The 11,723-nt window shown below is 40.6% G+C and overlaps 1 protein-coding gene across 1 annotated transcript; it reads left to right on the top strand.

Moving 5' to 3' along the window:
* The first annotated feature begins 2,663 nt into the window (after positions 1–2,663).
* On the top strand, positions 2,664–11,723 carry LOC146163181 (proteasome activator complex subunit 4-like). Its single transcript, XM_083381215.1, has 4 exons — positions 2,664–7,552; positions 8,216–8,576; positions 9,196–9,444; positions 10,145–11,723. The coding sequence occupies exons 1-4, from the start codon at positions 2,664–2,666 to the stop codon at positions 10,409–10,411; spliced, it is 5,766 nt and encodes a 1,921-aa protein (XP_083237341.1). The 3' UTR covers positions 10,412–11,723.

The raw sequence follows: 11,723 nt of genomic DNA, 5'->3' as shown, positions 1-11,723 counted from the left end.
TGTTAGGTCAGGCGGACGATACCAGTCATCGAGATACTCAAAATCATCAATCGATCGACAAGAAATCCTGTCTGATAAGATTAGGTAAAGAGAAAGTTGAAAAAGATAGCTTAGAATTACCTTTTGAATAGAGATTGACGTAGAGTTGCATGACGTCAAAGTTGTGTCGAATAAAGCAGATCGAATAAACTCGCGTTGTTGACGAGGCATCGCCTCTGCAGATGAAAGTTCGCTGCTGGGCGTTGCTGCAACAGGCTGCAAAGATTTTACCAGAACATTTTAAGGTTTTGCCGTGTTGCAAAACGACGATGGAGCGGCTTCGAAAGTTGAAAGCGGTAAGTCGTTGTTCATCTGCGGCTCAGCTGAAGAAGCAGCTGCAGGTTGCAAAACTGAATCAGTAGACGAGAATGGCAGTGCAATCGGTGGAACAACTTGAACCGATGGCATTAGAACATCATTTTCTGTAAATTTCTTTTTAGAGAAAGGAGAAATAGGTTTAGAAAAAGAGCCTATTTTCGTATGACGTAGCTTAGAAATAGAAAAGTTCGATTTAATTCCCTTAGGTTTCGGAAAAACATTACCTTTTCTTATATTACATAGCATGGCAGCTATACGCGTTGAAGTTTTGACGTTGCAAGCTTTAAATTTGCTTGAAACCTTTGAAAACAAAGCAGAAAAGTTATTCTTCGACATAACGATTTTAAGAATGGCACACGGTAAATAAAGAAATAATTTTTATTGCAAATAAACCAACGAACGACAAACAGTACTTACAGGTACAGTACTTACAATATACGTACAATAATTACCTCCGTATAACTTACGCGATCTGGACTCCACAATTGAACAGTAGGCACTGCTGTTTTTGGTATAAAATGAAATCACTTATATACAGCATTCCAGCTGGCGGTAATTAAATATCGTGACAACGTGCTTCAACACGAATAATGAAAATCAGGAAATATTGGACAATTGACCAAACGCTTCCAGCAATCTGCTGACAGTTTGTATAACACGCACAGGCAGGCGTTGGTTGACGTCACACCGGCCAGCCTGCTTCATCTGAATAGCCGGGTTTCGACTCGGTAACAATATGGAGCAGCGCAAGCTGCTACACTTGCATTTATATAGGTTAAATTGGCCAAACTTTCAATTTATAACGTTACATGACACCTTGACGCATAAAAGAGATTCGAATTTAGCTTGAAATGACAGCATTTATGTTTCAGAGGACGTTCTCGCCGAATTCTTGAAGGAGCTGCGTCGAACCCCAAGGGTCCCATCGAACCCTGGTTAAGAGCCACTGCACTAAATCTTACTGCTTTGAAATATTGTATCGATTCAAAGCAAGAAAGAAACGTTCATTTTTACTGTCAAAAAATAGTTAATTGCTCGATTTTCATTTAGTAATTATATTTTAATTCGGCTTACATCTTGCAAATTGCATATATTTGGTAAAAATGACAGATTTGCGAAAACAAAACATGGCGTCGAAATATATGTACTGTTGGTGTGACTGGTTATATAACGTTGATCGAATTTAATCATGATGACATTAGCGCTTCAATTCTTGTTCAACCAAAGCTTTATAATGCAGAATCGACTCTAGAATTTTCAGTTAGCCATAGATTTAGGCGTTTAAAGTCATTTTGATAGCTTGACATTTATATAGCTTAAAGAGTAAAATATATTTGGCAATTATTGTTATTTGACACACGTTTTTTTTTGTTTTTTTGTATAAATATAGAAATGATTTAAAATATATTTAGTTGTTATATAGTTGAATAATGAACTTGTAATGTGTTTTTGAAGAACTACTTTTGGCGCTGGTCTAGAATCCTACCACAATTATTAAATCAATGCACAATATTTGGGTTAGGGTGCAAGTTAGCGTGTGGGTGTGGGTTGGTCAAGTATTATTATATTCATTATTTAATAATAATACTTGACCCACCCTAACCCAAATAATGTGAGTTGTGGTAGGATTGTAGACCAGCACCCTACTTTTTAATATTTTAACGTTTGTTTATAATATATCTGCACATATTTGGCGACTGATTTTAGAAAAATTTTCGAGTTGTATACTTACCTAGAATTTACTATAATCAGCCCACTATTGCTCATTTTTAGCATATTTAAAATAAAAGTATTTTTCAAGTTTTAATTGTGTTCTAAATTCTTATCAAACTATTATCTGGCACAATTTTTTAATAGTGGCACAGATTTAGTATTATAAATTGTAAATTTAGAAATGCTGCTCACACATTAGTATGTATATTAGGGATCTTAATATATTAAATATTTCTTGATTAGAGAAATCTTAATTTTTATCGATTACTAACCTATATGATAAAATTGTATAAACGCATATTATCTTATCCAGTTTTAAGTTCTTTATAAATTCCACCTTTTTCTGCTGGATCTCAAAGCAATACCAAGTTGGTAATAAAATTATTAAACATGGCTTCGATAAGACTAACAATCAAATTAAAAATACAAATGAACAGTTTTCATGAACTATTGAAGTGTAAATATTATCCAAAAAAACTGTGTGTCAATTCTTTAAGCAATTACCCAAGACCTGCATTGGAAAACAGATTACTATATTTAATACATAGGGTTTTTTTTTTTCAGAAACAAGCCTTAATAGTTCAACTTTAATCATGGAAGTTGACACAGACAATGCAATAAAAAGACTGGGATTTATTCCTCAGAGCGAAGTGCTTTACAACAAACACTTGCCTTATGCCGATACAATTGACAATGAATCACAACTTGCGCTGACAACAATCAAGTTAAACCTGAAGCAAGCTGTGCTGATGCGTGATATGCGCCCTGCCGTTATATATTGGACGTCACAGTTGTCACGATACATTCGACTTTATGGACTCAAGTTTTCCAAACAAGATCACATACTTTTTATTAATCTCTACTACGAGTTGGTGACCTTGCCCGACCTTGAAGGAGTGCTCGTAGATAGATTTATTACCGTTTTGGTGAAGTTATTGAAAAAGCGTGAACTGCTAAGCAGATGTGACCTAACACTAGATTGGAAACCGATTTATAAATTGTGTGAGCGTCTTGCATTTTCAAAAATGGAGCCAATGGGTTTGGAATGGATTCCGCAGAATATAGATCGCAAATTACGTAGTTTGGTTCGAAATGTACGGTCGCTTTTTCCCTCAGAATCGACGCAAGACATGCTGGATGAATGGAGGCCATTGTTATGTCCTTATGACATCGTTATGACAAAGGGATGCAGGTATTTAGACTGGTTTCTACCAACTTTGGTGTTTACAGAGGAAGAACAAAACATCTCTTGGAGATTGTGGTTGAAAGAGTTTCTTGCTTTGTGGGAAAATGTAAGAAATGGACCATCATGGGAGAAGCACTTTGTCAATTTATTTGCCAGATTGGCTCACAATAATATCGGCAAAATAGACTGGGGTCCGTATGCTGACATTCTTTTTACCAGAATACTTCGCTCGTTCAATTTACCGGTCGGAAAGCTTCAACACACAACTGCTCTTGCTCAAACAGTTCCTATGGAGACAAGTGCTCTTTGGATTGTATCAATGATGGGCGGATCTGCTACAAAAATGGTCTTGAATAGACTGAAATGTTTGTTTGATGCAACTGAGTCCTACTTCCACCCTTCCAACTATGGAAAATGGGTCACACATCTCGTTAACTTTTTGCAACAACTGGCCACAAAGTTTGCAGAGAGACTCCACCGCGAGCGCCATAAGAAAGTTTTTTGGGAACCCAAGATCCCAGAAACGCACCTTATCCAAGACGAAGAAATACATGAGTTTGTGACCATTCTGAAGCCAGTCACACTTCTAACCCTTTTCAGCAAAATCGGATCAGTTTCAGCATCTCAAATTCTACAGATATTATCCTACTTAAAACCAGAAATAGTTATCCCTTCCCTACTGGAAAAGACTTACATCGCACTGGAGACACTAACAGAGCCCCACCAAGCCCGCGCCTGCCTCTCCGCTCTGTCCTCTTCTTTACATCCAGCGCTCCACGGATACCCCGAGATCCGGAGGCATGTTCTCCCCTTGCTCTTCCAGTGTCTTCCCGCTATTGATGCGAACGATCTTCCGAAGTCTATGTACGCTTTCCAGTTTGTAAGCACTTGCATGACACTTATTCCTGTTGTAGACTGCAGCAATGCACCACAACACCACAAGGATTTGTCAGAAGAAGACAGAGAAGTTTGTTTCGCAACGAGCCAGTTTGAAGATTTTGTCTTGCAGTTCATCGACCGGTGTTTCGTGTTTCTGGAAAGTTTGAATCAAGAACACGGGTCTCGCACCGCCGAGCACGTTCTCGAAGCTGAAGAGGTGAACACGCAGTCGGAAAACATCGCCGACAAACTTCTCGCTTCATCCACGACTATTATGATGCAACAGTCATCCCTGCCAATCTTCAAGCGATGCCTGGAAAAGATATTCCGTTTTGCGACAACTTCTTTGTTAGAAGGAAATACTGCCGTGGCAGCAGCATCACATTTGTTTGTCGCCTGCGCGAAAGCCAATCCAAAAGAGTCCTACGCGATGTTTGTTCCCCACTACTGTGATGTCATAACGAGGTACTTTGAGGAGAATCCCGAAGCAGTAACGGAAGAAAAAGTTGACCGCAAACTGCTATGGGACTTGACAATTCTATCCGAGGTTTGTCACGCTGGATCGGAGCATTTACTCACATACAAAGATATGCTCTTCCCAGTAATAAAGCTGATACTTTCAATGTACGCCACCCAGGGTTATTCGTTAGGCTCCAAGCTGCTGAAGTTCTGCATAATGTCGTGGAGCAACTACTACAACAAGGAAGTAAAAAGTGTTTCGCACAGTCAGGAGCCAGATCCGTCATCTTACCTCGCGCTAGACGACTGGGGCTATACGACTAATCCCTGGGAAATGTCGATGAAGTGGCATGTTCCGTCGAAGCAAGAGTTAGTTGCGAGTTTTGAGGTGCTCGAAACTTTCTTGCAACCGGAATTGGAAACGCTTGTGAGTTTCAACAAAGGTGAAAAAGAATTAAGCAAAGAAAACCTGCTTAAAGTTTTGCACGTTATCAATGAGCTGCTTTCTGGAGCCTCTCTGCTGCTACCTATGGAGAAAAGTGACAACATTGAAATTCCCAGCAATTCTACGATGCAATACGAAACTTGGCCGATTCATGTAATGGAAAACCTTCAATATTACAATGACATAATCAAAGAGAAAAATGCCTCTGGATTGAGAAAACAGGTATTTGAAATTATTCGAGAAACGCTTCGTAACGTAATGACAACAAGAGAAGACGACGTAAAATCGGTTTCGACTATCATCAGAATTTACAGTCAATGTGCATTGATGCACGAGCAGCAAAAGCTTATCTTCGACCACAACTGGAAAATCTTCTCAGCGTACAAAAGCTTGAAAAGCAACCCCTTGCTAAAGAACAAGCAACGCAGCCGTATCTGTTTGATCGACCGCATTGTGTTGCAACATGCAATGCGAGTTCTTGCTGTCAGTAGATGGCACTACACTTCAATGCATCACGCAATCATGATGGACCTAATTTGGTTGTCAACTTCTCATTATATGAAGGTTAGAAGAAGTGCCCAGGCCGTATTTTTTCATGGAATGACCTTGATGCCATACAATGCTTACAAACTTTATCTCCCTGTGATACTGAAAAACATTAAGAAGTCGGAATCCAATAACCACCAACAGTACAAAGGTGCCCTGTATCTTTTGCTAGGCAAGCCAAAAGGACGACAATTTCTTGGCTATTTTCACAACTGGGAAGTAATGAAGGAAGTATGGCCGGCTCTGATCAACGCTCCACACTCGGAAAAACGATCTATCACCAAACTATTCGACAGGTTGGCCATCAAAGTGCAAACCAACTTCAACACTGTGGGAATTGGCTTTAAATTCACTGATAATTGTGTCAGTGCTGCAACTGCATTGCAACCTGCTATAACTGCTCATAGTGATACTGATCAAAATGGTTTGAACCATTTGCAGCAAAGTAATGAGCACAACTACAAAGGCTATCTCCATCTGGTAAATTCATTGACAGAATTGTATGAAACCGGCGACCTGACTTGGAAAAACAAACAGCTTGCGCTGGGAATGATATCTTTGATGCTACGACACGACGTTGAAATCCCAGCGCGTGTCACACGACTTTTTGTATCCCTACTTATCGACGATACTCTGTCTGTTCGGAGGCTTGCGATAGGCTGCGTAGCCTCGCTTATGAAAAAGCAGAAGCGTAACCACGTCTTTGCAATGAAGACTTTGCATGAAATTACTGGTGTTTCTCCGGACCAAGAAAACATAATTCCCGGAGATCGTTTGGATAACAAGTGGCATCAGTTTGACGAGAACAACTTGCCGGACACCCGGGAAAAGTACAACAACACAGTCTTTGTGGATAAGACACACTGGGGGTACTACTGCTGGCCCAAGATGCTTAAAACATACGAAAGTTTTGAAAAACAGCCAAAACTGGATCGCTCTCGGGATGAACTCAGCGAACATGAGCAGATTGTTTACGACCTTTTCTCTGACGCTGCATTTGTTGAGAAGTTCCTCACTTTCTTATGTGTGGAAAACGTGAAAGGCAAGGACAAGTTCGACACCAAGAGAATGGACTTGTTCCGCGGACTCTTCCGTAACTTTGGCGATACTTTTGTGCCGTTGTTCAAGGGCCACATTCAGAGGTTGGTGGAGGAGAAGCAAGAAACGCACCAGCGCTGCGCTGCCGAGATCGTGACGGGAATGGTGATGGGATCGAAGCACTGGACTTTCGACAAAGTCCAGAGCATGTGGGAATGGGTAATTCCAGTGCTACGGACAGCCGTGGCCAACATAAGCGCAGAAACTATGAAGGACTGGGACCAAGCGTTCGGCCACATCGTCCAAAACAGGGACCCGAGACGGATCCACTGGGTCTTAAAGTTCCTGGTTGAAGAGCCGGAAAGGCCGAGTGCAAGTTCCTTGATTCACTCGAGCAAACTCTACGTCCTCCAAGGCGGGATCCACCAGCAGGAGTGGAGGACCCCACAGCTCCTTCAGCGCATCCTTGACCAGGCCGAGCCGTTAATGAGTCATCCGTACAAGAGTCTGCGTAACCGTGTCGGGAGTTTGCTAGCCAGCGTCTTTCTCTACGACATCAGCCTTGTGAAAACTCAAAGCCTCTTCCGAACTCCACAAGTCGACCGAATTATCGAGAGACTTTTACCGCAATTTGAGAGCCTGATGTCGGAAGACACTCCTCCACTTAGCAGCTCTTCTTCCGGATCACCAGGATCCTGCGACGACGGCGATGTAACCCCTGCGACGGATTTCACCCAGGATCTAACAAGTCTAACTCCTCCGCTGGCCGCCGGATCAATCTCCCCGGAGATGTTGGAACAGATTCAGATCGGTTTAAAGAAGATGCTCCCTCCAGGATCGCCGATCCCTAGCAACCTCTCCGATATCGAGACCCTTCTTCCCAGGAACTTTCTACGATCGCTTGTGGCTGAAAAGAGCGACGATGTCAGGTAAGATTTTCAACCTTTATGTGATAGAATATATCACACTTTAACTTAAAACACTTTTCTAATTTAGTTAAATTTAAACAGTCAAAACTACAGTTTATACCAATTGTTATAATGATTAGATGGTAATTTTAAGATTATGCAAGGCCATAGACAAAAAGTTTGGGGCACTTAGAGCACATCTAGTAGAATCTTGAGGTGCTCAATACCCCAATACAGTAAAATATCTTAATGCAATACTTCTGTTGATTTGTATGATTGATTTCCATGTAAATTCTGACAGTTAGTCAATTCTTTCCCATAACTTGAAAAAGTTGAAAGACATTTAAACTCTTTAATCACCTAGATAAAAAATTATGTTTTCAGCAGCCATTTTGTTACATTATATATTACAAAATGTAAGCGTCTGTGGTTAACAGAATAACTTTACTAACCTCTCCACAAAGTGTTAAAAACAGTTATGTGAAGTAATTTTATGATGGTGATGAAAGAGTACAAATTCAACAAAATCATCACATCCATATTCTAATAAAAAAAGTTGTTATTTATAACAAAAAACATTAAAAAGAAGAACAAATGTAATGTTGCACACAACTTCTGTCTGGTACCGAACAATAAACATCCACAACTCCTTGTAAATATGATAAAATTAATTTATCCGTTCAGAGAACCGGTCGACGATTCCATGACAATGACGGTGGACATGGACTCTGAGCGAAGTGCAGCAATCCGCTCGTTCAAGAGCACCCTCAAGTGGTTGGTGAGTGCTCAGCGGAGCATGCTCCAGCCCTTCCGTGCCTCCTTGCTCCGTCTACTCCCGGTCATCTGCAAGATGTACCCGGCCACGGAGAAGCAAGCGGTACAAGCGGTTGACGAAGAACTGCACAAGGATACGCGCCTCTGTCTCTCCTGCCTCGCTCAGTGTCTTGTTCCGGATGCTGACATCATGGAGCTGGTGGCGGAGGTGGAAAGCATTTCAACTTCTTCCTCATGGCATGCTCGGTACTCCGTTCTCCCCTACATCCAGGTTAGGAATGATTGATACGTGATATTGGAAGGATTTTTGTTTACCATTTTTGTTGGTGATTTAGTGTTGGAGATACTTACAAAATGTGTAAGATTAACCTGTTTTCTAAAATTAAATATTTTAGACATTTAAAGTTCCAAGCCTGGTTATTACATAGTGATGTTTGTATTTAGCAAAAACAGGCTCATTTATACTTTTGTTCCGCTTTTCAAAGGCCACATTTCAGAGCTTTTGTTTCGTAAAGATAATAACGGACGAATAAGTTTGAAAACAAGAAAAATAAATGGCACAATAGGTTGTTGTGACATCTAAATCCTTGCTCATACAACCACTTAATGTATACAAGCTGCCAGATTAAGTATTATCACCAGTTGTTTAACACAAGTAAAATACTATGTGTAAGGTCTTCATCTATTAAAGAGATGATAACTGAGTAAATTTTGCAAAATTTGCATTTTTGATTTTTCATGGTGCTGTAGCCTAAAAATAAAGGAAAAATATCAAAACGCAAGGATATTTAATTGATTAAGCGAAAGTTTAAGTGTAATTATTTAGCATTATTAAAAAAAACATTGAAAGCTTTCTGTGTGCGTTATCATTATCGTCATCCCTATTCCAGGTCTTCGTTTACTCCAATCTCTTCTCTGTTCTACGGAGCGACGCTTGCCGACACACGCTTCTCCACAAGGTTATCCTGCCCCTCCTCAAGGACAAACAGCTCGAGGTGTCGCACATGGCAAGCGTCACACTCAGTGGCCTTATCCAGTGCCGGGTAATCCCCTGTGACGTGGAACTGATGACGTCAGCTTTCGATTTGTGCAAAACCAAGTTGAAGAAGAGCGAGCGGTCGGCCGCCACTTCGCAAGCCGCAAGCGAAAAGTTGCAGGTGAGTGGAGACGGCAAAGCGAACTAGGTTGTTTGTGTTTGTACCAGGGCTGTGGAAATGGTGAAAATGACCCGAGTCCGACTGTGGCAGATAAATTAAAGACGAGTGAAACCTCGGCTAAGTTTGCCTCTTCTGTCCAGTCCTGAGTCAGGCTCCGACTCTACAGGCTATATTTTTCATATTTTTGTGATTAAAAAGGACAATCCACTTTTACAATTAACAGTTTGTGGCCTTATCATCTTCGAAGTTTACTGCGCATGCGCACGTTGGACTCTTACTCGAGTCCGACCCCTCAAGAATGGTTTATAACAGTGGACCCAGGCTTTCATGAATGGTGCCACTGATTGTGCCCTGCTTTGGCGGTACAGAATTTCGTCTTGTAACAATCTTTGTTGACAGCCGTAATTGTGTAATTCTAAATCTGGAATCTACGAATTGTATTGTAATGTCGACAAGCTTTTGCACAACCGTGCTTCATCAGGTAAAAATGGAGCTGTAAGCTATTAAAACGCACGCAGTAGAAGCTCAAGCGCGAATACAAAGCGATAAGAGTTATGAAGTCTAACATATCCACAGGCATACGCTCGAACAAAAGTGGCACTACTCAAGAACAAGTGTAACACGAGGAGTGCGCTTAACAATACGCTAGGTGTAATTACAACTTTCATTTTTCCAGAGCAAGATCCTGCTGCGTCACGCCGGCGTGCTAATCCTGAGCGCCTGCGTCCTCTCTTCGCCCTACACGGTACCGGATTGGATGCCGGGGGTCCTGATGCGCCTGGGGTCCCACCTGGCAGACCCCCAGCCGGTCAAGGGGACCGTCCAGCGCGCCCTGTCCGAATTCAAACGGACTCACCACGATAACTGGCACGAGGACAAGCAGAAGTTTACAAGCGATGAACTTTCAACTTTAACCGACCTCCTCGTATCTCCCAGCTACTACGCGTAGGGGACTCCCCTTGGGGTTTTGCACCATGGAGCGTGGGGTCTGGTTGATAAATATTTTCTTTTCGTTGTTGATGTTTTGTTGTTATTCACTTACAGCGCGACTGAATGATATAAGCCAGCTCGAATTTTTCAACTTAATCCGCCAACCAATCGTTCCATTAGCTTTAAACTGTGGTGTTCTATGAACGGTCGTTACCGGACTTTACAAGAGAAGATAACAGAGTATAATCTGATTTAACCATACTCCTTAAAACGAGGGGTCAGCAAACTAGATCCGCCCCGTCGGCCTAATTCTTTTCAGTTCCAGCTATTTCCCATGATTTTCAAATACGGTTATTGATACTTAATTACGTAAATGTTAGTCAGGTGCCAGAAGAAGCCAAGTTTTTTTAAATTGCCACCTAAACAAAATTTTATAAGCTCGCTATAAATTTTAATAAATTAAATGCGTCTATAAACAAATTTACCCAGCGTAAAAATGGCGGCGCCAACAATTTAAGCGTGATAATTTAGTTGCGGTTTCAATAGATCTATGCCTAAAAGAAATTATATTTTCTTAAATTTTTGTTGCTTTTTTGCAGCAAAGCGCATTACTGGTTTATTTTCTAGGGAGGCCTAAACGTTTAAGCCTAAAACCATATTTTATTGAATACCCAGGACATAGATCGCTGGTTAATCTGGGTTAATTTTCACCCCTGAGTAAAGGGGGGTGGGGGATTAAGCGGGGGTACAAAACAAAATTGGATATATACTTGTTGACTTCGGTATATTTAGTTAACAAAAATGTAGGCCTGTTGGTCATAAGTGCGCTGTGAAAGCTTTTAATCAATACTCATATGTCCAACTATACTAAGCTCGCGTACAGTTAGTTGACTTTTAACCTAAATAAACGTCGTTGGCAACTTTGTCGCTAATGTGCATTTAGAAGCAATTTTAAAACCGTTTAACTGAAACCATTACAACATGTCGGCGTTTTATTATTGCAATTAAAAAAACATGAATAGAAAGTTTTTAATCTGTAATTTTGCACCTGAGGCATGCGGTATCGCCACATACACAGCCTTCTTTGTTAAATACTTGTACAATCCTTTGTGATGTATTTCGCTATATAGATAGACAACATTAGTCAAATCATTATTTTTAAGTTATTATAGACTTTTGAATATTTCTATTCATTCTAAAAATGTTATCCTTTTTTGTAAATTCTTTTATGTTTAATTGTTTATGTTTCAAGTAATTACCTAGAAACGTTTAGGGTTTAATGTTTTTCAACTTAAACCTGTGAACACTTTTGAATTCTAACAAAACTTATG

Source organism: Ascidiella aspersa, chromosome 2, assembly GCF_963924565.1.
Source record: "Ascidiella aspersa chromosome 2, kaAscAspe10.2, whole genome shotgun sequence".
Classification (NCBI taxonomy): Eukaryota; Metazoa; Chordata; class Ascidiacea; order Phlebobranchia; family Ascidiidae; genus Ascidiella; species Ascidiella aspersa.
Note: the sequence above shows the minus strand (reverse complement) of the source record. Positions and strands in the feature narration are given on the sequence as shown.

Coding starts and splice junctions, on each gene's coding strand:
- LOC146163181 (XM_083381215.1), top strand. CDS start 2,664: ATGGAAGTTGACACAGACAATGCAATAAAAAGACTGGGATTTATTCCT. Junction 7,553..8,215: donor GAAAAGAGCGACGATGTCAG/GTAAGATTTTCA, acceptor TTATCCGTTCAG/AGAACCGGTCGACGATTCCA. Junction 9,445..10,144: donor CGGCCGCCACTTCGCAAGCC/GCAAGCGAAAAG, acceptor TTCCAGAGCAAG/ATCCTGCTGCGTCACGCCGG.